Here is a 22,604-nt window from a genome sequence, read left to right on the forward strand (position 1 = left end):
CACTTTGTCACGCATCAGCAATGATGAGTTTAGCTCACAGAGATAGAGGATATCATAGCAGAGGCAATTAAGAGACTAAAAAGGTAATGGCGGAAGAGAAAATTAGAGAGAAGCTGAGTATGAGACCAAATAAGAAAAATCTTGGACAGCACGGTAAAAGCAACTTAACTTCTTCACATATGGGGTCCCCACCGAGCTAAAAAATGATAAAAGTTCGATTGTACTGCTTTCAGAGAGCATCACCCCGCTGAGCATGGCCAATGCTCTGAAGCCAACAAAGGCTAAAGGGGCTAAAAATAAATTTAGGAGAGCACACAGCCCGCCTTTTCTGTTGTCTTTCACTGGCTGATTGTAATGTGGTTGATCGCTGTTGTTAGAAAGAAAATCAGAGTCCGCAGCTGTCAATCTCAGCATCTTATCATCAGTCAACAAAGTTAAGATTTTCTTTCTTTCTACAACCTATTTTTGCAACCTTTTCTAAAAATTCCATAATTTGCTGTAATAACATGTAGACAAGTGTAAAATTAGCTGCCCAAGTCTAAATAGAGCTGTCAGATAAAAATACAGTTCATACCACAAGCAGAGCTGATATTATCATACTCATTTTAAAAACTAAATGAGACGCTTAGGTCTCTGCAGCAAACAGGCCCTTCTCTGAGCATAATCTAAACCTAGTGAGCCTACTCTCTGGCTTTTGGCCATATGGAGGACTTTTGCAAACAGTAAAAATAATGATAATGTTTGCTTGAGTGCAGACAGCCAGCCAGCACGGCGCTCTCACTCCAGAGACCCAATTAATACCACTGTAAACCACAGCTGCCCTTCATTGGCAACACCAGTCCCCACTGTGTGTGTGGGCATGTGTGTTTGTGAGTGAGTGAGACAAAGAGAAACACAGGAAGATGTGAGAGTATCATGGAGTGCAGATGCAAGTGAATACAGCACTCTGACCATGACTGCCCTCTCCAAGCCTCAATCGATTACTGTATCAAGAAATCATCTTCAGGTCACTCGCTAAACAGCCAATCACGGCCAGCGAAAGTCTGTTATGATCTTATGTTTCTTGCGTTTCAAGTATTTCAAAGGCAAACAGTCCATATTTCCTTCAAGAGAAAATAATATAAAGAGAACAGTTTCCCAGTATTTTATTGCTTATTTAATATGTTATTCTTCATTCAGTAAGAGCAAGCACCAGACATCTAACTTCCAGGTTGAGTCTCATGCAGAAGTAACATTTGTTGCAGTTCCTCAACTGGCCACTAGAGGCTGGCTCCAGAACTGATGTCAGTCTCAATCAACTGGCATGGTGAAATACCCAGCTTTAGAACAGAAATAAACATATTTGCACCCCGGATAAAAAAAACAGTTGTTTGATTTTGCACACATGAAAACTCGAAGGGGGGTGACAGCAAGAAATCTATGTCTAATGGGATTGATTAACAGTTGGCTCAGCCAGTGACTGCCATTAGCAGTTTGTACTAACCCAGCATTGGCTGACGACTGTAACTTTTGATTTCACCATCGAGTCAACCATGTGAAATGGCGTATTCTACTGTAAATGTCTGCCAACCGCTCTGTACCTATATTTCAGTGGGGATCGGCTGAACGAGCTGGTGACCACTGATTAAATTTGACTGACATACGGTGGCTGTTTTCCTGTTGCTTTTCCAGCCAAGTCAATTCAATTCAATGGTATTAATATAGCGTCTATTACAATATAAATTGTTTCAAGGCGCTTTTCAGGGACCCAGACCATGACCCACAAGTAAAAAAAACAACAAAAGCAACATGGCTAAGCTAAGTACAAAGAACAGGCTTTAAAAGCGTTCTTCAGAAACCAATGGCTCACGTGACTTGAGGCTTTGTCCATTGTTTGTTGTAGCATTGTTCAACATCCGATGCCAACTTCATCATCAATACTCGCCAAAAATACTCAAACAAAATACCAATTATTCCTCATCACGTTACACAATACTACCTTGCGACCTCCTGTTTTCAGTCTGGTGAAGCAGAGCCACGAAACTTGTTGGACTGAGTTAGCCATATAGCAGTTGCATTATGCTGGCAATAGATTTAAAGGTTGTTAAATGAGGGATTATAATGTAAACAAGTGACCTTATTGAGAAAGTATTTAATGGGTCATCAGATGAAAGAGACAAGTTAGTTAAGTCAATGGGGAAAATGGAGGATCCCCGGCAGCCAACTCTCAGTTTGCTGGGCAAATGGGCAAAATGATCCCCTGTCCTGGATGGCTGGCTGTGTCTGTTGTCAAAAGTGCCAGACTCACTATTCAACACTAGAAGTTGCAGTACAGTTGGCTGCATTAGAAATAGATCTCTAAAATTGCTCTCCCCAAACTGTATGAACCTGTGACTAAATGTTAAAACACGTCCAGGAAGTCAGATTTACAACAAACAGTCGGACCTAAATCATGAAGGCTGACTGGTGTCAGATCAGTACTCAGTATTGGCCAATATTCAAACAAAATCAGCGTCAGAGAGCAAAAAATGAGGCCTTGGAACATATCTAGTTGATGTTTCTTAAAAATTGTCAAAACATTTTCAAATTTCATTTCTTCATTTGTTAAGATATGGTCTTAACCCCCCCCCCCCAAAAAAAAAAAAAAAAATCACTGGGTTTGTATGTGTATATTTATGTATGTGTATGCATATGTATGCGTATATATATGTATATATATATTAAATATAGTAATAATGCACATATATATACCTAGGGTTTCTACCTTCATGGTATCAATCATTAATATGTGTGCAGACAAGGTGAAGAAGAAGAAAGAAAAAAAATATATGGTCTTTGTAAAACTAAAGGTCTGAAAGATAATTCACACTAAACTAAACATAAGGCATTCAAGACTTTGCAAGTCTGAAAAAGACAGAAAGATTTGGTAAAATTTCCAAAAACCTAGCACATCTCTGAGTGTTTTCTAACATCACACTTATTTAGGATATGGTTTTGATACTGAAATTACTTATAAAATAGATCCTAAATTCCATTTAACTAACTTCTCCTGAAACAACTTAAGTAAGTCCCGCTGTGAAGTATAAAACACCCGCACTATAACAGATTTGCTATTCAAAAGTATCTTGACTTGCCACAAATTGAACACCTGCAGGCAATTATTTGAATAGTTAATAATAAAACACCGAGCTGCTGGATATTCAGAGGGAACTCGGGAAGACTCGGGGGGAAACCTCCAAGTACCAACCAAGTTGTTGCGTGGACTTTTGTCGCTCTCCTCGTTAACTTGTATAACTCAAAGACGACTCGGGAAAACGACTACATTTCCAAGCAGAGATGATATTTTTCGTTTTCTTTTTTCTTGTTCCTACCTTTTCCGCCAAGAGCAGAAGGGTGGCTCAAAACAAGCCAAAACAGCAAAGACAGGACCCCGAGCATCTGCATGTTTTGTCGGGTGCGATGTCTCCTCGTCTTCTCCTCTTCTCAAATCCTGGATCAGCTCCCGAGCGCGACGCTGCTCTCAGCTGGCTGGGAGAGAGAGGCAGCGCTGGTGGGTCGAGAGACACCCGCTGCCTCTGGGAGAGAGAGGGAGAGAGACAGAGAGACATACGCTGACGTTTAAAGCCTGATTTATGGTTCCGCGTTAAATCGACGCAGAGCCTACGCCGTAGGGTACAGCGTAGGCTCTGCGTTGGTGTAACGCGGAACCATAAATAAGCCTTTAGCGGCGTCAACAAAATAAGGTTTGCGGATGTTCCGTTTCAAAATAAAACTGAGTTGAAAACAAATGTTAGACTCTGTCAAATTAAGACACCACTACACTCCAAAGTCACTTTAATTGTAGGGTGCATCTTCCACATTTATAATCCTAGTAAAAGCCCTGAATATACATATATATACAACAGTATAGTGTAAATAAGTATATATATAAATGTTTATATGGGCATGTGTGTACAAATATATAGAAATATTCAACTATGTGTATGTATATATAGGTATGTGTGTGAGTATAATTACAGTATATAATAATAATAATAATAATAATAATAATAATAATAATGTTATTTAGCAATGTGAGTACAGTGTGTGAGTATTTATAAATACGGGTTAAATGATTAGTGAATGGGGGTAAGATTAGATAAGTTTAAACTTCTTCCTACTCCTTTTTGCACATGTAAATTAAGATATCAAGGGTTAAAGTATGAAATTCTTTGTTTTGTTGTTTTGTTTTCTTATCTTCTCTTGAATTGCTGTTTTTTACATAATAACAAACAAAATAAATCAAATCAAATCAAACATAGTGGCTGAACGGCAGTGGATAGATACGTCATTGAAATTGCCCCTATTGACCACAGCTGTTTGAAATATACATTTAATTGAATGCCTCATTATTAGCTAAAATCTTCCCCCCTGCATTTTTTCAGGCCTAAAATACCGAAACAGGTGTACATTAATGACAATTTTAATTGAGTTACTTGTATAGATATTGATCTTTAATTAATGCTGTCTCCAAAAAAAATAAAGTCAAGTTAAGTGTAAGAATAATACTATATTATTGAACAGGGAGCTTGTCAACAGAATACTCAATGGACTTACCAATATTTTCTGCCAATTATAAGCGGCTGATTATAAATGAAAAGACATCCATCATCACCAACATTTCAGGGCTGGGTTTAATATTGGAAAAACATGTGTACTGCACTATGACCCCGGTGAATTTGTAAAAAAAATAAAATAAAACGACTTGTTTGTGCTTCCACAACATAAGAGCTTTCACTATTCATCAGTTATTAGTACAAGAGTGAAAAGCTATGTTTTGATTTCATTGATTTTCATTTTAAATATTATTATTATGATTCACACTCTTTAGCTCTACGGTATTTTATACAGACCGCATATGGATATATGAAACAGCAACAATGTACTTCAGTACTGCGGAGAGCTCCCCTCACTGGAGCCTTTACTCTCCGTCCGCCAGGGGTCGCCCTTCAGCCGAATATCCTCTGCGGAACTATTAAGTAAGTACTGTTGAATCGACGGAGCGGAATGCTTGTGACACACTGACCAAATGAAGAGAGAGGTAATTAAAACTTGCGCTGTCAACTGCGTCGTAATCGTTAAAATGACAGTTTTAAGGTCCCGTTTCTCGATTTTATTCATATGCAAATTTGATCATGAGTGTCTCGAAGCAGCAGGTTCGATGTGTGGAGCTAATCAATGTTAGCTGCCTGCTCAATGTCAAATGGGACTCACTCAGACTAATTGAAATGGCTTTTTTTCTTCTTCTTTTTTTTTTACAGTTGTCATAATCATCTGTCTTTTGTTCAGTATGGTCATTAATGTGTCGGAGGTCATTTAATACACACTGGTTAATTTTTGACGTCTTCAACAGTATTAAGTGACTGACAGTGGCTTTGCAGAAGGAACATTTTGAACATTATTTGGAGCTGGCTCTGGTGAAATAATGCAGGTTCAAGTGCTGCTAGTAGGGCTGAGGAGTGGAGATGCATCTTCTGTTCTTGTTTCTCTGTTCATCTGTTCTTGATGTTACTGTAGAGGGGAAGTATGCACACAGACCGTCTTTTCATATTTAGCAGCGGATTTAACAGCAAATGCTGGCAGGATGGCAGAGGTGTCAAAAGTATTCACATTCATTACTCAGGTATAAGTATAGATACTAGAGTTTAAAAATACTCCTGTAGAAGTTGAAGTATCAACTTAAGTTTTTTACTTAAGTAAAAGTATAAAAGTACTGGTTTCAAAACTACTTAAAGTATAAAAGTAAAAGTATTGTAAGGGGGGAAAAAAGCTCTTAAGGACAAAAGCCATTGAAAATGAATGCATCTTAGTATAATGCAAATATATTAAAGAACCATATATGTGTACTATTAAACATTAACATGTGTTTCAGAGAGCAGAAGATATGACTACTTGCCTATAAGTATTGTAATGGTGCAAAAAGTCAAACTTCAGAGGCATGTTATCATTTATCCTAACCTTTATTGGAATGTACATCCAAGTTTAGTTGCAGGAATCTGAGGGAACGGATGTAAGAACAAAACTGGACAAGAACATCTGAAACAACCACAACCAAATTCACTCTATCCGGATGGTGCAATTTAACTGGATAGTTTTTTTTTTTTAAAGGCCGAAATGAAATAGAGTAACAAGGCTGTTTTTAAAATGTAAGAAGTAAAAAGTACAGATAATTGCGTGAAAATGTAAAAAGTGGTCTGAAAAATAATTACTCCAGTGAAGTATAGATAACCAAAATCTCTACTTAAGTAAGGTAACGAAGTATTTGTATTTTGTTACTTGACACCTCTGCAGGATGGACATCCTCTTCTGCTGCTCCGGTACAGTCCAAATACAGAAAAAGGTAGACAATTTAATGCCATCATTTAAAATTGGGTTATCTGCCATAGAAAACCCCATATTGGTAGAGCTTTAGATATATGTGCGGAATAAAACCCCACCACTTTCACCACAAATGACACTACATGAAAACATTCAGCATTGACCGTGATATCCTTCACAGTCAAGCACTGATTTAACTCGTTTCATGGAGACTGTCCCATACAGATGTTTGGAGTGATTGATTTGGATACCATTATTGACGTCATTAATTTCCATGTTGCCAGTGACACTGGCTCATTGTCTTTTGGCACACAGTACAACAATATGAGCGTAAGCATGCTGCAGTGTGGAACAAGCTCAAGAGCCTGTGGGATTCTCTCTTAATGTTGACTGCAGTTGCTGAAAGAGCGGCTCGCTCTTAATTTCCCACTAGGCTCTTTCATAGACACACACAAATGTGGACATTAAAGGAAAACACAGGTGAAGTTGGTCCTTTCCTCCAAGGTCTAACTCCTGTGTTTGTGTGTGTGCTTGAATTTATCTGTTTCTGGCCAGATTTTGGTCATGATGATTTATCGCTAGCGTAGACACTTGATGGTCTATGAATCTGCATATACTTAGAATCCTTTTAATGAATGGATAGAGAATGGTATTAAAGCACTGTCTGGTGTGTCCTGTATTTGCATTTTTCACACTTGGCTGAATATTCTTATGGGATAGAAACCAGATGACAAATAACTTAAGGTTAATCTAATTAGGTCAAGTATTGCAGAGGGAACCGGAGGGATTTAGGTGTTAAATACATGGTATCTTAATCTGTGCATATAACCTGAAGAATATTTCAGACTCTTTATGTATATATGCCTTTTGTGTATATTTGTCTCACTAACATTATTTAAATAATACTTCTTTTTACTTTTCTCCTTAGGTTTATGAAGGTGAGGGCGGGTAAATTACGATGGCCACCCGTCGTATTCCACTAATTTTGTTGGCCTGTGGCTCTTTTAATCCAATCACCAACCAGCACATGAGGCTGTTTGAGCTAGCCAAGGACCACATGCACAGCACAGGTCAGATTCAGAAGTCACTGCGTCTGATTTGTGTTTTAATTTGCTTCACAGGTGGCTGTCAGTATCAGAGCAACATTTGTAAGAACATTTTAAATCCAAGTGATCGATAGTCTTTATAGTATCGAGATAAACATTTATGCATCCTTGGAGAGCCTTTTACACTGCCCTACTGTTTTCCATCCAAGCAAGCGTAGCAAAAATGTTCATTCACTTTTTTAAGACTTGGACAGGGGATGGGGAAGAGTAGCAGTGGTGCTCAACCAAGCTAGAAAAAGTGAAAGATAAAACTTTTAATGAGTCATATAACACAGACAAATTGTGTCTGTTATAAATTAATTTAATTAATAATTGAGAAAGAGTTGTTATTCTATTTGTCTAGCTTTTAATATCCTACAGCGCTCATTACACACTTACAAAACGATCCCTTGCATTTATAGAAGTACCGACATCACTAACTTTAGTATCTTTAAATACTTAATTTACTAAAAACCTTTATTACCTTATTGGCCACATGACCCAGAAAAACTGCACCAATCCTCTCTTCTTCCAGGCCGATACCAGGTGGTGGGTGGCATTGTGTCTCCGGTGAGCGACGGCTATGGAAAGCAAGGCCTGGTGCTGGCTGAGCATCGCATCGCCATGGCAAAACTTGCACTTCAGAGCTCCAGCTGGGTTACAGTTGATGGATGGGAGAGCCAGCACCCAGACTGGATGGAGACAGTGGTCACTATGAGGTATAAAATCAGTTTACTGTGGGATTTAACCTCCTTAGACCCCAATTGTCTGCTACTTCCTCATTTTGTCACATTTTGCTAAAGTGCTCACTTGGGATTTGGACCAAAGTACTACTTCTGATAGTGTGCTAAAGTTAAGCATTTACCTGGTTTTTCAACTTAAACCCGCCAAGTAAATTGCTCACCAGCTGTTGCCACTTCATTTTTGTTATCTTCATCTGTATCATGTTGCATCCAGCTTCATCCAGATACAAATGCGTATGCTCATCCTGCAATGTTTAGAGAAAAATAGACCACTGTTATAAAACATAACTGAAATAAAATGCATTGATTTGCAAATCATCTAATCCCTAAAACAAACTGTTGCCATAGTAATTTTGCTAAGAGTTCACAGGAATGTAGTTTCCTTAGCTGTCCCTCTGCCAGCCTTTTATTGTGAAATTCTTCTTTTTTCTTTTTTTTTTGTTTTTTGAAAAGTTTCTTGCTGCTAAATTACAGGTTTTAGTCTTTGGGGACCTACCAGACTAGACTAGACCCAAATTGTCTGGGTTTTTCATGGGGTGAAAATGAGGGCACATGCTGTTCAATTTATTGTGTGAGTGAGAGATAAGGTTGTCTGAAGGTGCTGCGTTCTGAGCAAGAGGATGTGAGAGACGGATGATTCTCATTGTAAAGATTTACTGGGCAGCAAGTTCACATGAGTGTTTATACATATATATCTCTAATTAAACCTTTTTTTTTTTTTTGCTTTATTTTGTTTTATTTAATTTTCTTCTTTTTTTGGGGGGGGGGGGCGCATGGGGGGGCACTCTTGGCAGGGGACAGCCTTTCCCAGTTGTGATTCCCTGCCAGCACCCCAAGATGACAGATGCCTAACCCAAAGACCATAGCTTGCCAAAATTCTGATTACTCTGTAATTATTATTTTCATCTTATTTCATTTTACAGCCTTTTTTGTTTGTTATTGGGCAGGTATCATTATGGGCGCATTCTGAAAGAGTGTGAGCAGAGACTGGGGCCGCACAGCAACTCCAGTGGAGACGCCACTCCTCACCAAACAAGTACGGATCGCCTATAGTTAGAAAAATGAGATTAGTTTAGAAATCCCATGAGCACTGACTGCTATTGGCATTTTAATCTCATCCTTTTCTCTGATTTCTTAACAATTGAAGAGGGCAAGTTCAAAAGTCGCTCACTTCCACTTCACCTGCGCTCAGTGTGGAGCGCTCGTCATCATAACATTAACATGGATGGTGATCATTGGAAGATTAAGAGATTAAATGTGTGGTGGACATGCCAGTGTCCTGATTTGACTATTCCATTTAAACTTCCATTTAAATATATTGGATACTCACCAATCCCTCTAAAAGGGGAGGGATTTTCTCTAGTCCCACGTATCGTCCCTGTACTCAGCACACGTAGAGAAAAAGCCTTGTGATCCTCGGTGGAATGAATAATGATCTTTTAAGGAATAGTTTTAAACGCCTCTGTCAGAATGCACGTTCTCAACAATAATAGCAAAGAAAAAATAAATACATTGAAAAAAATAATTGTTGGAATACAAATTGATTTAAAATAAAGCATTTACAGATGTTTTTTGAGACTCTTTGCTCTCCTAATGCACCTTTGGCAGTTCAATCTTTACCAGATTTTTTCAAGCATTATCCTTAACATTTTTTACACTTTCCCCTTGGACGTTTCTATCACTCTTCTTGCCAAAAACAGGTTCAGTCTGAGCCATTTTTCTAGTGTGTTCATAGTGTATGGTGAAGGTTTATGTTTGAAAGTCTTGGAGTGACCCGACCAGATTATTACCTATGCTCACACCTCTGGGATCAAGTCAAGAGTCTATTTAGGTCACTCAAGGACTTATGGTAAAATTCTCCCAGTTGTCTTTGTTGTAAGGCAAACGTTTACAAACTATGACGACATTCACAGCACTTGTCTTAAGAAACCTTCATCAGATGTTTCTCGATTGTTTTCACTCACATCGGATTTATTCAAAGCATTGAGAGCTATCTGTCACGTCAGTGTCTGGTCCCACATCAGATAGATTTCTGATACATTTCCGTGCAACATGAGTGAGTACATATCAAAATTCATACGGTTGTTTGCCTGTACACACAACGTGCACTGGCAGTGTGGCAAAAATCTCCCTGCAACTAAACAGGAGTGTCACAGTAGTCATTGATCATAAACGCAGTCACATCTCAGTGTTGTCTCACAAATATATCTTCTGTTGTAAATCATTTGCCGTAATAATCATCATTAAATAAGTGATGCACATGTGTGTTATCTCAGAGGGTTTTTGCATTCATATGAAAGTCTACCGCAAGACATCTGCTGTTACGATAGTGAATAATCAGATTCAATCCTTACCTGTATCAAATACAGAACTGTATCAGAATTAAACACGGCTACTGGTAGTATAAACATAGCCTAAGATCGTCCGGATAATGTTATTACTTAGATTTGCTCTTTTATTTTTATATCCATCATTCCTTTAAATTTGCCCATTTTTTTCAGGCTTTTATTGTCCAGTATAGTATTTCTCATGGAGTGATGCTTCCTTCACCTGAGGTGCTACTTAGTGCCTGGTTTTATCCACACGCAGTGTTTGGAAGACAGCCATATGGTTCAATTTGTTTAATCTGATCAGAGGATTGTGTTTGTCATGACCTAAGAGTCATTAAAGTTCCTTTTGGTAAACTTCCAGGAGGTTGTCGACTTTTCGTGAAAAGTGGCTTCTGTTTGGTTCTTTGAACGTGAAAGCCCGACTGCTGAAGTTCTACTTTTGGAGACATGGATGCTGCAGATTTTCTCTCTCTTTCCCAGTGTTCTCCCATCTGCTCATTTCAATTTGGCGTATTAGAGCAGAAAAACATCTAAACATACAGATCAGTGCGTCCTGAGAATTTAAATTGAAGAACAATGATCTTCGGTTTATCATTTTTACACTGTACTTAAAATCCCTCAACAAATGCCATGAAAACAAGGCGAGTGGTGCAGGTGGCTGCCAAGGCCTCTGGAGTCTTTTATGAACACAGCTTGACACTAGTTCGTTTTATGCCTCTATGAAGTTAAATTACTTGAATAATTGATATCGTTATGGGTTTTTTTTTAGCTTCCACCTGTGTGTCTCATATATGAATAATTTGTATGAGCAAGTTCTTTTTTTTTTTTTACTAATTAGACATTTTCCTCATTTAAAAAAAAATGCTCCTCAATGTTATTAGTATTCAGTCTTGTATTGCAGAGCTGTAGTTTTCTGCATGACTTTAGACCAGCCACTGGATTATTTCCATATATTTAAAACTAGCACCGCTTGAGGATTGTCACATTTTCACATGATAGATGTTCATAAAAAGATACTGAGCCATTCAGATCTGAATTTGATGTGCAGTCAATTTATTTGTACCTTTTGGTCTCTTTATGGTAAAAGCACCTGTCTTGCTCTGCCTCTCCTCTCAGGTTCATCTCCTGAGCTGAAGCTGCTGTGTGGAGCCGATTTCCTGGACACCTTCAAGATCCCAGGACTGTGGCTGGACGACGACGTGGACGAGCTCGCCGGGCGTTTCGGCCTCGTCTGCGTCAGTCGGGGGAGCGCACATCCCGAGCGGGCCGTCCACGACTCGGACATACTGTCCCGCCACAGACAGAACATTTTCCTAGTGAGGGAATGGGTGAGAAATGAGACGAGTGCCACAGAGGTCCGCCGCGCCGTGAGACGGGGTCTGAGCGTGAAGTATCTGATCCCAGACTCTGTGATAGAATATATTCACCAGCACAACCTCTACACAGAGGACAGTGAGAGGAGAAATGAGGGCAGGCTCCTGAGGCCGCTTATCAAACAGGCACAGCAGCCGGTAAAGAGTCTGGATGACTGATAAACTGAGCTCAACAGCCACCAATCAGTGCTTTTCCTGAGGGAGCGGGATCTCTATTTACTTCCACTGTACGGCAGCGTGGAAGAAGATTGCATAGTGTGTGAAAGTCTGCAAAGAAACATACTGGCTCATATCAGCTCTCCAGGCGAAGCATTCTCCCATTTCTATGGCTTCTCTCAACTCATTCACATGAAATGTTAACATTTTGACATTCACCTTCATCCCACAGGGTTACATATATTTTTTTTACTACAGTTGGCAGTTTTTGAACATTGAACCTCATCAGAATTATATTGTGAAATAAAATCCTTAATGTTTGAAGCTTATTGCCTCACTGATTCTTTGAACTCATCACGTGCACAACGTAAAGAGATTTGGTTTTATTGTCAACATTCAAATACGGTGTTTTCATGACGTATTAATAGAGATTCACCAATTGATCAGAATCAACGGCCAATACTAAGTTGGTCAGGTCATGTCTTCTATGATACAATATTTATAGTTTTCATAACACAATTGAGGTTTTAGAAAAGATGTTTCAAACCTGAGACAGTTTCCACTTTTAACGGTTAATAGTTAAGTTTGTTTTGGTTTTATTTTTTTTATTTAGTGAATGCATGAATGTTTTTTTCTATTTATTTTTTAGGAAAGGGGGTAACATCTAGTTTTCAAAAAGCTCATGAAGTAACAACAACCAGAACGTGTGAGACAACAAACTTAATCTGAAGCTAAAAAAGCCTGCAGCCTGCACTGTCTTTCAGTGATGGTTTAGTTAATGTTGTAGTTGGTTTCAGCTCTAAGACAGAAAATCAGAATCAGACAATATCAGGAGCTGTACCTGGTGTTCACAAAGGCCACCAACCTTGATTCGTATGGAGACATACTGTTCAAAGAATTGAACATCACAATATGACTGAAGATGAAAGGGCACTTGAAATGTAGTTAAAAAACATTTTCAACAGGCAGTCAAAGTAAAAATCATCAAAAACACTCAATAAAAAATATTTTTAACATAAAGACAGCAATTGAACTCTGTTTCGTCAGGTCCAAGGTTACAGAGGTAGTTAAAGATCTGAAACAGGTAGATGAGGTCTGCCCCGAGTCCTTTAACCTCTGGATGCTGCACGGTTGTCTTGGTTGACGTGCTTTTGCAGCATCACTTGGACAACACTGAATTGGCAGACTGGAGTGGTGGATCCATTTTAAAGAAAAGGGATGGAGACTGTGTTCCTGTTACAGAGGAATTTGTGGAAGTGTGTTAAGATCTATGCGGGCGTACTGGAAAAGAGAATCTGGTGGATATTCGAAGCTCAGATTCAGGAGGAACACAGCGAGTTATGCCCTAACTGTGCAACACTGGACCAACTCCATACCCTCAGTAGGGTCCTGGATGCACATGGGAGTTTGTGCAGCCCATGTACATGTGCTTATGGACTAATTATGGAGTAATGGGATACCAGGTAGGTTTCTGCAGGCCACTGAGTCCCTGTACAAAAGGATCAAGAGTTTGGTCCGCCTTGCGGGTGGTTCATTTGTTCTGGTTGGTAGTTGGACTCCATCAGGGCTGTCATTTGTTATAATTCTGTTCATGACTTTTATGGTAAGAATTTCTAAATGCAGCCAAGAGTCAGAGGTGATCTGGTTTGGTGGTATCAGAATCACATCTCTCCTTATTGTTGATGTGATCCTGTTGGCTTTGCTGAGCTGCAAACTTCAGGTGGAGCGGATCGCAGCTATGTGTGAATGAGAACCACCACCTCCAAATCAAAGACCATGGTTCTCTGTCAGAACCAATTTTCAGACTTGTGATGACATGTTGCCTCAAGTGAAGGAGTTTGAATATCTAAGGGTCTTGTACACAAGTGTTGGAAGAATGGAGCACAAGACCAACAGGTCAGTCGTTGTGGCATCTAAGTTAATGCCGACTTTATATCAATCTGTTGTGGTGAAGACAGCTGAGCCAAAAGGCAAGGCTCCCTGATTCATGTTCCTACCTGTGACCAAAAGAATGACTCTCCTGTGCTAACATGAGATGACAAGCTCTATTGTTTGGGAGATGATTGGAGAAGTCGCCACTACTCTCCACAGAGAGACCCCAGTTGAGTTGGTTCGAGTAGTTGGTTTGAACTGGGGAGTGTCTTTAGGGCATGTCCAACTGAACTGAGGCCCGAGGGCACACCAAGCACAAACTGGGGATATTAAGCCCCTCAGCTGTCATGGGAACACATCAGTATTCCTCAAGAAGAGCTGGAGGAAGTGGTCAATGAGAGGAACTTCCGGGGCTCTTGAATTAGGCAGCTTAGTATGGCCACCCATATGAAATGGGTCTGGTATATCATTGATTCGCATCAATTTCCATCAGTGCAGAATGTATCAAATCAATCGTAACAGTGAGGAGGATAATTCTGCAGAATTATTAATAACACTTTGGATCAAGAAGTTTTTGGTGCAACTCCACCAACAGTCAATCACCACTCCATTTAGTCTTTTTTTATATTACCCTGTTTGCTGCTCTGTCTACATCCTACTGTATGTTTCTCTAATTGGTTAAATGCCTAACTTTCGGCATCAGCAGGTGTTTTTTTGCTTCCTCTCCCCGGAAATTGAACTTGAATACAGAGGAACCAGACTGATGCCTCCTCAACCCATAGATGGATGGATGGATGGATGGATGGATGGATGGATGGATGGATGGATGGATGGATGGATGGATGGATGGATGGATGGATGGATGGATGGATGGATGGATGGATGGATGGATGGAATGAATGGGTGGCCAAAACCATTCACACAGTGTTTCTCTGAAGCGTGCATCATCTTCCCAGAAGGATGTAAAGTAGGCCAATCCTGGCAGTTGTCTGCCTGTAAGAGGGGTTTTCTCACAGAGGTCAGCGTCTGTTTGTGTTACTGTGACACTGATACTTGGATTATCAAATTAAGTTATTTGAGAAAAGAAGAGAGACATGCCAGCTCAGGCTATTATGGTGTCGCACTGTGACTGTTCCCCTTACTATTTCCTCCTAAAAGCTGTTTGTCACAAAATGTCTATGACGGAATTTATCCTGGTTTTGTAATAGTCTTGCATAAAGTGGGAGGTGCTCGGGATAATTTCCAGATTAAAAATAAATAAATAAATTGAAACAAAAAAGACTCACTGGGTCATAGGATTAAAGTGAGCTTGGTTCAGGATGTGGATTTTGACAGCGCTTTCTGTACTCTCTTGTCTGCAGCTATCTACACCGGATCTCCTCCTTCACTGGCAATAAGGAGAAGCAGGAACAACCAACATGCCATTTGACATGAACGGATATTGGAAAATGGTTTCCAATGACAACTTTGAAGACTACATGAAAGCTCTCGGTGAGTTCAGAGATGGCTTGAGATAGAAGAAACATTATATTGTGACCTCTTGCAAAATAGATACAGAGAATCATTCTCAAATACAGCCTGGTAGTTCACGCCTTAGGTTTATTATTTTCAACCCAATGGAATCTTACTTAAACTGCTTCTTGAGAGGTTATTTTGTGTTTAAAGACCATTAAAGGTACAAAACTTCACTGCATCCCTCTTTTTCATATTTCTTTTCTTCTTCTTTCGTGGGAATGGGGGAACAGATGTAAATGTTGCCATCAGGAAAATTGCCAATTTACTGAAGCCTTACAAGGACATTGTTCAGGATGGTGATCACATAATTATCAAGACCCTCACTACCTTCAAAAACTACAACATGGACTTCTATGTGGGCAAAGAGTTTGAAGAGGATCTAAAGGGAGTGGATGACAGAAAATGCATGGTGAGAAGGCAGGTTTTACAGAACAACAATACAGCACTGGGTGGCAAATCATCACAACAGTAGACATTGAAGTTCAGTTTCTTTGCTTCGTGTTGTGGGTGTCTTTGGCAATAACACGTTTGGGTACAAATCTAGTGGGTGTGAAAGCTGATTTTGGAGGAGCCCCTTCAGAATATAGTTTAATGAGCAGATGTTTCAATGAGGGCTGGTTGGTTTTTTTTCAGAAGTTTCCTCCTACTCATAAAACTTTCTTCAGACCTTGAGTACTCTTGTTAGTGACTGTAATGAAGACCGATGTCATACACTGCAGGGAAAGGACTGGAAGAGGCAGAGTATGGATTCATTTAATCAGATTGTTTTACTGAATACTGAATAGGATCAAAGATTATCTGTGGTCCCCCTTGAAATCTCTTTTGTGAATGCTGATATGCTGATTATAGATAAGCTATAAGCTGTTAGAAAGATGGCTGGGAGAGAAAGTCGTGTGTTTTTGAATAATAATTGCATGTGGGAACAGGAAAGACAGAGTTCTCGTTTTAGCTTGTTACACTACATAATACATGCATTATTACCTTTCACCAATGCACTTTGTATTATAAGCACTCATGTCTCTGTCTCTGCTGTGATGGAACGCAGACCACCATCAACTGGGATGATGACAAGCTTGTGTGTGTTCAAAAGGGAGAGGTTGAAGGAAGAGGGTGGACCCACTGGATGGAGGGAAATGAGCTTCATCTGGTGAGAAAACATCACCTCCTCCCATGAATATTAATATCAGCATTTATACTCTTTAATCCAGATCCAAAATGCCTCTGAGCACTGTATGTGATGCACATAGAGTATATGGGACTCCAATTTGAATGAGCCCACTTGATCTAAAAGTAGTATGTGTTGTGTGTTGGGAATCATTTACATCCAGATGAATCATATTATCGCCACAGTTTTTTGAGTTTTTTCCTTCTGGTGCAAAAATATGTGATTAAATATTTGAGCTTGTAATTTTCTTCATTAGCGTATTTGATTTTTTAATTGTGTGTGTGTGTGTGTGTGTGTGTGTGTGTGTGTGTGTGTGTGTGTGTGTGTGTGTGTGTGTGTGTGTGTGTGTGTGTGTGTGTGTGTGTGTGTGTATATATATATATATATATATATATATATATATATATATATATATAGATAGATAGATAGATAGATAGATAGATAGATAGATAGATAGATAGATAGATGGGTCAGAGGTTTCGATTCAGAGCAACAGCGCCCTCTGGTGGGTGAAAGTGTATTGCAGATTAGACAGAATCTCAAACAAGAAAACATAAAGGAAAATTGTTTTACAGTTTGTTACAACCATAAAGGTTTGAATATGTTTTTATAGACAAAATAAAACTAACTAAATGACCATAAACAATAGATAAAGTATTCCTAATAAATCAATAATAACAAATTTTTCTTAGTTGCATGGATGGATGGAGCACCTTCTCGGTGAGCTGCATTATCAATGATAGCATAAAATAATACAGAATCTCACAGTTTTCTTTATAGTATTATAGTATTTTATACAGTATTTTTGACACTTGCAATGCTCAGGTAGTTTTTGGTATATCTTTGCTTAGAATTAAAAGAAAAGTATGGGGCTTACTACATGTAAATAGGAAAAGTACTTCCCATTAAATCTATATAGGACAACCATGGTTTTCCATTTGTCGCTATTAAACACATATGTTAAGTGTGTTCTCTCCTCTGCAGGAGCTGAGAGCCGGAGGAGCTGTTTGCAAGCAGGTCTTCATGAAACCCTAAACTGCCTCTTCTTAACCAAGACATTACTTAAAGACAATAATAGCTCAGGAACACTCATCAGATACAACTTTTTGTATTCACTAAACACATATTTGTATTTCAGAATGAGAATTTGGAGTGTGAGCAGGTTGACATTTTAGAATCATCAGATGCAATACAGTATTTTTGTCTCACAGCAGGTGCTATAATAAATGAGTTCAGATGTGCTGAATACATGTTATTGTGAGCTGTAGTTTATACATGAATGACCAAGCAGTTCAGGAAAAAGATCCATTCTGTTGAATATAGATGCAGGGGAGAGAAAAGAGTGGTTAAAAAAAGAGAGCAGTGAATGTATTTGTGACTGATGCTGAATCTCCAGAATGAGTATCAGATAATATGTACATACTTTTTCCTTCTTAAATCTTTACAGCTCTGCCGCTGATAGTAAGATAAATCAAACGATAAATAAAGCTGGCATCAGCACTATCATTTGTAATTTTTGTGTGATTAAATCTTTTCATACTGTGTACTTTGAAATGAGCACTGATGTCTGAAAACATATCGCTCCACTTTATTTTTATCTTTACTTTAACTTATGTCTTTGTAGTCGGCATGCATCTAAGATATTTCAGGTTTTTCTCATCAGCTTTATGATTTTCATCCATTTTTTACATTTCAAGCCTAGAACACAATATTAAAAAGTGGAGACTGGAAAAAACATTTAGCACTTGTATTCTTACCATCCCTTCTCACCACACTTAATAAAAGTGCTGTTCTTTTTCTGTTCAACAGTACAGTATCACCATTGTCTCATTTTTCATTTCCAAATTCTCCACTCGTTCTTTATTGAAGACAAGTCGGGACTGCAGACAGCCCAGTCCTCAGCCATGCATTTGTAATGTGTGTAGAATGTGGCTTTGCATTATCTGTTGGACATCTCTGGAAAAGATTTTCCACGAGTGCAGCATTTGTTGCTCTAAGATCGTAATACTTTTCAGTATTAATGCTACGATCAGAGTAGTGCCAAGGACACTGATCACACCAGATAGACCCTGGCTTTTGGACTATGCTGATAACAGTTTGGATGGTCCTTTTGGTATTTGATTTAGAGTATACAGCTAGCATTTTTTTGTTAAAAAAAATTCTACAAACAGATTCCTCCAAATTTCTTCGAGCATTTGACATTATTATACTCTGTAGAATAAGAAACATCCAAAATCTCTTCAAGGAATAGTGTTTCATGATCTTCTCACATATTTGTTCACAGAGTGGAGCTCCTCTCCCATCATTTTATGAACTATATTAACCCTTGTGTGCAAAGTTCAGACTTTCTGGTTTGTTTTTTCAGAACGCAATGGAGGAAAATCAAATAAAGAGAAAACAATTTTGGCACACGTTGCCAAAGAGCTCCTCCTGTCTCTACATTGAACACTGAACACTCCTGCAGTGTGTTGGTATATCTGTTCAAAGGTGCATTTAAAAAAAAAAAAAGAGCAATGCTGGTGGTGAATGTCTGTGTGGGCACTCAAGAAATCCTTGGTAACATCCCCACTTATGACCACATGAATCTGTGCAGCCGTGCAGCCCATACTGTATAAAGGTCCCCATAACCTTGGCCACACTGTTCCTAAAGTGTACACATTACAGCGTCCACAGCTGCCACCATGCCTACAGACTTCAGTGGGAAATGGATACTGGAAACAAACGAAAAACTTGAGGATTATATGAAAGCATTAGGTAAGGATTCTAGTTTAACTTTTTTAATTTCTTAAATTGATTCGTTTTTTATTTGTTATGGAGCATAGTCTTTCTGTGAAAAGATGTTTGTAAAACTATTTACAACTTCTTGCTGAATATACCTACAATTTTGAATACAAAATGTTTTCTTATTTAAAAGCAACACATATGTATTTCTATTTTTTTATATATATATATATATATTGAATAAAACTGAAACCAAAACAGTCAAAATAAACCACATAGACTAAAGATTATAATTATCTATCTTTGGTGAATTTGTTTTTAATTTAATTTTTTATTTTATTAGTTTGGTTTAGTTTATTGTTATCTAGTTATTTCTTATTATTTTAAATATTTATTTTTCAATTATTTGATTATGTACTTATTCTTTTAAATTAACTTTTTTATTTTGTTATCTTAGGTTTATTTTAATGTTGTTTTTACTTTTTAATATGTTAACTCCAGTGTTTTTCGCTCATGGGGATCTTCCACAGCGGGGACTATGTCTACTCGTATTTTAATTTTGAATTATTTTACTCTTATTTTTTATTTCATTGAATTCTTGTATTTTGTACCCATCTTATTCTATTTATTTTATTTTTTGTAATATATGCCTTTTATTCAACAGTTTTTTTTAACTGTACAACACTTTGGTCAACCTCTGTTGTTTTTAAACTGTGCTCTATAAATAAAGATTGAGTTGAGTTGAGTACTCGGCCTGTGGGGTCGTGCTGTACGGATCGCCCTGGTCGGGGGAGCTGGGGATTCCTGCACTGCAGCCTTGGCTGTGGAGGCCGGCCAGCTCTGATCTGGGCGGTCACCCCAGGGTGACGTCCTCATTGGTCATTGGTGGGGTGGCTCCTCGTGTGGATAGATTCCCAGTATATCCTTCCCTCAGAGTCAGGCCAGGAATTTATTTATGAAGTTCAAGATTATGTTTTAATGTCTATGTGGGGGGAGGGTATTAATGTGGGGATGTGTGTGAAAATGGTCATATGTGTGTTTTTAACCATGAGTGTGTGAGTTTTTAAGTTGTTAAATGTTGATTTCATTATGTAAAGCACTTTGCGTTACTACTGTATATAAAGTGCTATATAAATAAAGTTTGATTTGATTTGAATGTGTTGCTGTTAAATTATTTTAAAATTAATTATCTCATTTCTTGTTGTAGATATTGACTTTGCCACAAGGAAAATTGCCAACTCCCTGTCTCAGACCAAGGTGATTGTCCAAGATGGGGACAAGTTTGACTTAAAAACACTCAGCACCTTCAGGAACTATGAGTTCACCTTCACCGTGGGGGTAGAATTTGATGAGCACACGAAGGGACTGGACAACAGACATGTCAAGGTTGGTTGACGTTATGCACTGTAATGTCCTGACACTGTCTGGGTAGTCAAAGTAACGCTGATGTCTTCTAATAGCCCCTGACCAAGTTGGGAGCATACATTGTTGTCTAATCAGGGAAGATATAGCATTTTTTGCATGTTATGAAGTTTTGCATGTTTACATGAGTTACAAGGAATACAATGTTTTGCATGTTTGCATACTGTTATTAAAGAAGTACTTTATTTAAGGCTGGTGGTTTTTATATCTGTTTGACCTTGTTGTCCAATGAAAACACATGATACACAATTTAAAAAAAAAAAAAAAAGGGCTGATTACAAAAAGATAAGACGTCACCAAGCTTCCATGTTCAGCCAGCCCATTGTGTTGTAAAGGTGACGGGGTAGTGTGGACATTTGACGTTTTTTATATACATATAAAGATACAAATTTGATTCATGATTGAATTATTATTCATATTGGCCACATGTTGTCTTGTAGAGTCTGATCATTTGGGAAGATGACAAACTGGTATGCACTCAGAAAGGCGAGAAGCCCAACCGTGGCTGGAAACACTGGATTAAAGAAGACAAACTCTATCTGGTGTGTTGACTGTATATGTCTAAATAATTCCATTCTGATGGAATAAATTACAGTTATATAATATGTTTTGGTTCTACAGTTTTAAAAATAAACCTCCACTGAGTAACATCTGTTAAATCGATTTCTTTTACAGGAGCTGACATGTGGAGATGTAGCATGTCTTCAGGTGTTCAGGAGAAAAGAATAGCCCCTGTCTTTACTTTCATTTACCCAGCAAGCAAGGTTGAGGATCAAGAAAAATACACTTTACATGTTCCCCCACACCCCACAAACTGAATGAATAAAGGTGATTTAAGACTGCTCTGCTTTATGTGCGTGTTTCATGCATCTGCACGGGTGTTTCCTGCTTATCATCAGAAACAGCGAAAGGATAGAAATTAATGATGAATGTGTGTTTTTATATTGTAAAAAACTTTGTAAAAAATATAATTAGTGAATCTGTCACAATATGCAAGTGAGCACGAAAGGTGAACAGGACTTTAATAATAATTCTGAAACGGTTGTCATGTTGCATGAAACATCTAGATCCAAACGAGTATTCCAAACTGTATTAAAAAAAATTAAAAACGAGAAAAAACATTGCCTCTATCGCCATCTCTTGGGGGAAATATGATAGTTAATGTTTACAAAACCTGAAGTCCTTGACTCAGTGACAAGCATATATTGTTTAACAACTACTGCTGAGCCTGGAGGAGCAGCCTTAGACATACACACACACATATATATATATATATATATATATATATATATATATATATATATATATATATATATATATATATATATATATATATATATATATATATATATATATATATATATATATATATATATATATATACAGTACTCGAGTTGAGGGGGGATGAGGGGGGATGGCATCCCTCCTGAAGTAAAAACGGTCAAAATCATCCCCCCTGTAAAACTGCCATCCCCCCTTTCCATCCCTTATGTCATTTCATCAATGAATGTGGTATTACTGCTATTTCAACATTTAGAGTCATCACCAGAAAAATAACACCAGAAAAATAACTTATTTGACAATTTTCACCAAATTTTCACTTGAAATAAGTAGAAAAATCTGCCAGTGGGACAAGATTTATCTTCTCATTACAAGCAAATAAATCTTGTTCCACTGGCCGATTTTTCTACTTATTTCAAGTGAAAATCTACTTGAAACAGGTGAAAAATGTTGTTTTTTCCAGTGATGAGTCTTGTTTTAAGTGTAATAAGATTTTTTTTACTAAAATGAGACATTTTAACTAGAAATAGGACAAATATTCTTATTTTGAGTTTTTGCAGTGATCCATTTTACTTGTCCTGTGAAGGACAGAGGCATATTGATAA

General features: G+C 38.1%; 3 protein-coding genes across 4 annotated transcripts in view; 2 read left to right on the forward strand and 1 right to left on the reverse strand.

Annotated features, from left to right (window-relative positions):
* The window catches only part of clstn2a (calsyntenin 2a), a 164,885-nt gene extending 161,331 nt beyond the window's left edge, over window positions 1-3,554 (reverse strand). Inside the window, exon 1 of the mRNA XM_061732004.1 lies at window positions 3,351-3,554. Coding sequence (XP_061587988.1) covers window positions 3,351-3,423 — 73 coding nt within the window. The 5' untranslated portion in view covers window positions 3,424-3,554. The remainder of the gene's footprint in view (window positions 1-3,350) is intronic.
* Window positions 3,555-5,010: 1,456 nt separating this feature from the next.
* LOC133452203 (nicotinamide/nicotinic acid mononucleotide adenylyltransferase 3-like) lies at window positions 5,011-21,565 on the forward strand. Its single transcript, XM_061731423.1, has 10 exons — window positions 5,011-5,059; window positions 7,265-7,406; window positions 7,957-8,140; window positions 9,112-9,200; window positions 11,611-12,005; window positions 15,682-15,827; window positions 19,226-19,329; window positions 20,504-20,682; window positions 21,159-21,260; window positions 21,394-21,565. Exons 2-10 carry the CDS (start codon window positions 7,295-7,297, stop codon window positions 21,445-21,447), a joined length of 1,365 nt encoding a protein of 454 aa, XP_061587407.1. The 5' UTR covers window positions 5,011-5,059; window positions 7,265-7,294; the 3' UTR covers window positions 21,448-21,565.
* LOC133452591 (retinol-binding protein 1-like) lies at window positions 15,254-18,199 on the forward strand. 2 transcript variants are annotated; one of them, XM_061732005.1, is made up of 4 exons: window positions 15,254-15,386; window positions 15,641-15,819; window positions 16,456-16,557; window positions 17,560-18,199. In XM_061732005.1, the coding sequence occupies exons 1-4, from the start codon at window positions 15,314-15,316 to the stop codon at window positions 17,608-17,610; spliced, it is 405 nt and encodes a 134-aa protein (XP_061587989.1). In that variant the 5' UTR covers window positions 15,254-15,313; the 3' UTR covers window positions 17,611-18,199. The 2 variants fall into 2 exon arrangements, with proteins under 2 accessions (XP_061587989.1, XP_061587990.1); XM_061732006.1 differs by having other exon boundaries at window positions 16,501-16,557.
* Window positions 21,566-22,604: the final 1,039 nt, after the last annotated feature.

Source organism: Cololabis saira, chromosome 10 (assembly GCF_033807715.1).
Source record: "Cololabis saira isolate AMF1-May2022 chromosome 10, fColSai1.1, whole genome shotgun sequence".
In the NCBI taxonomy this organism is placed as follows: domain Eukaryota; kingdom Metazoa; phylum Chordata; class Actinopteri; order Beloniformes; family Belonidae; genus Cololabis; species Cololabis saira.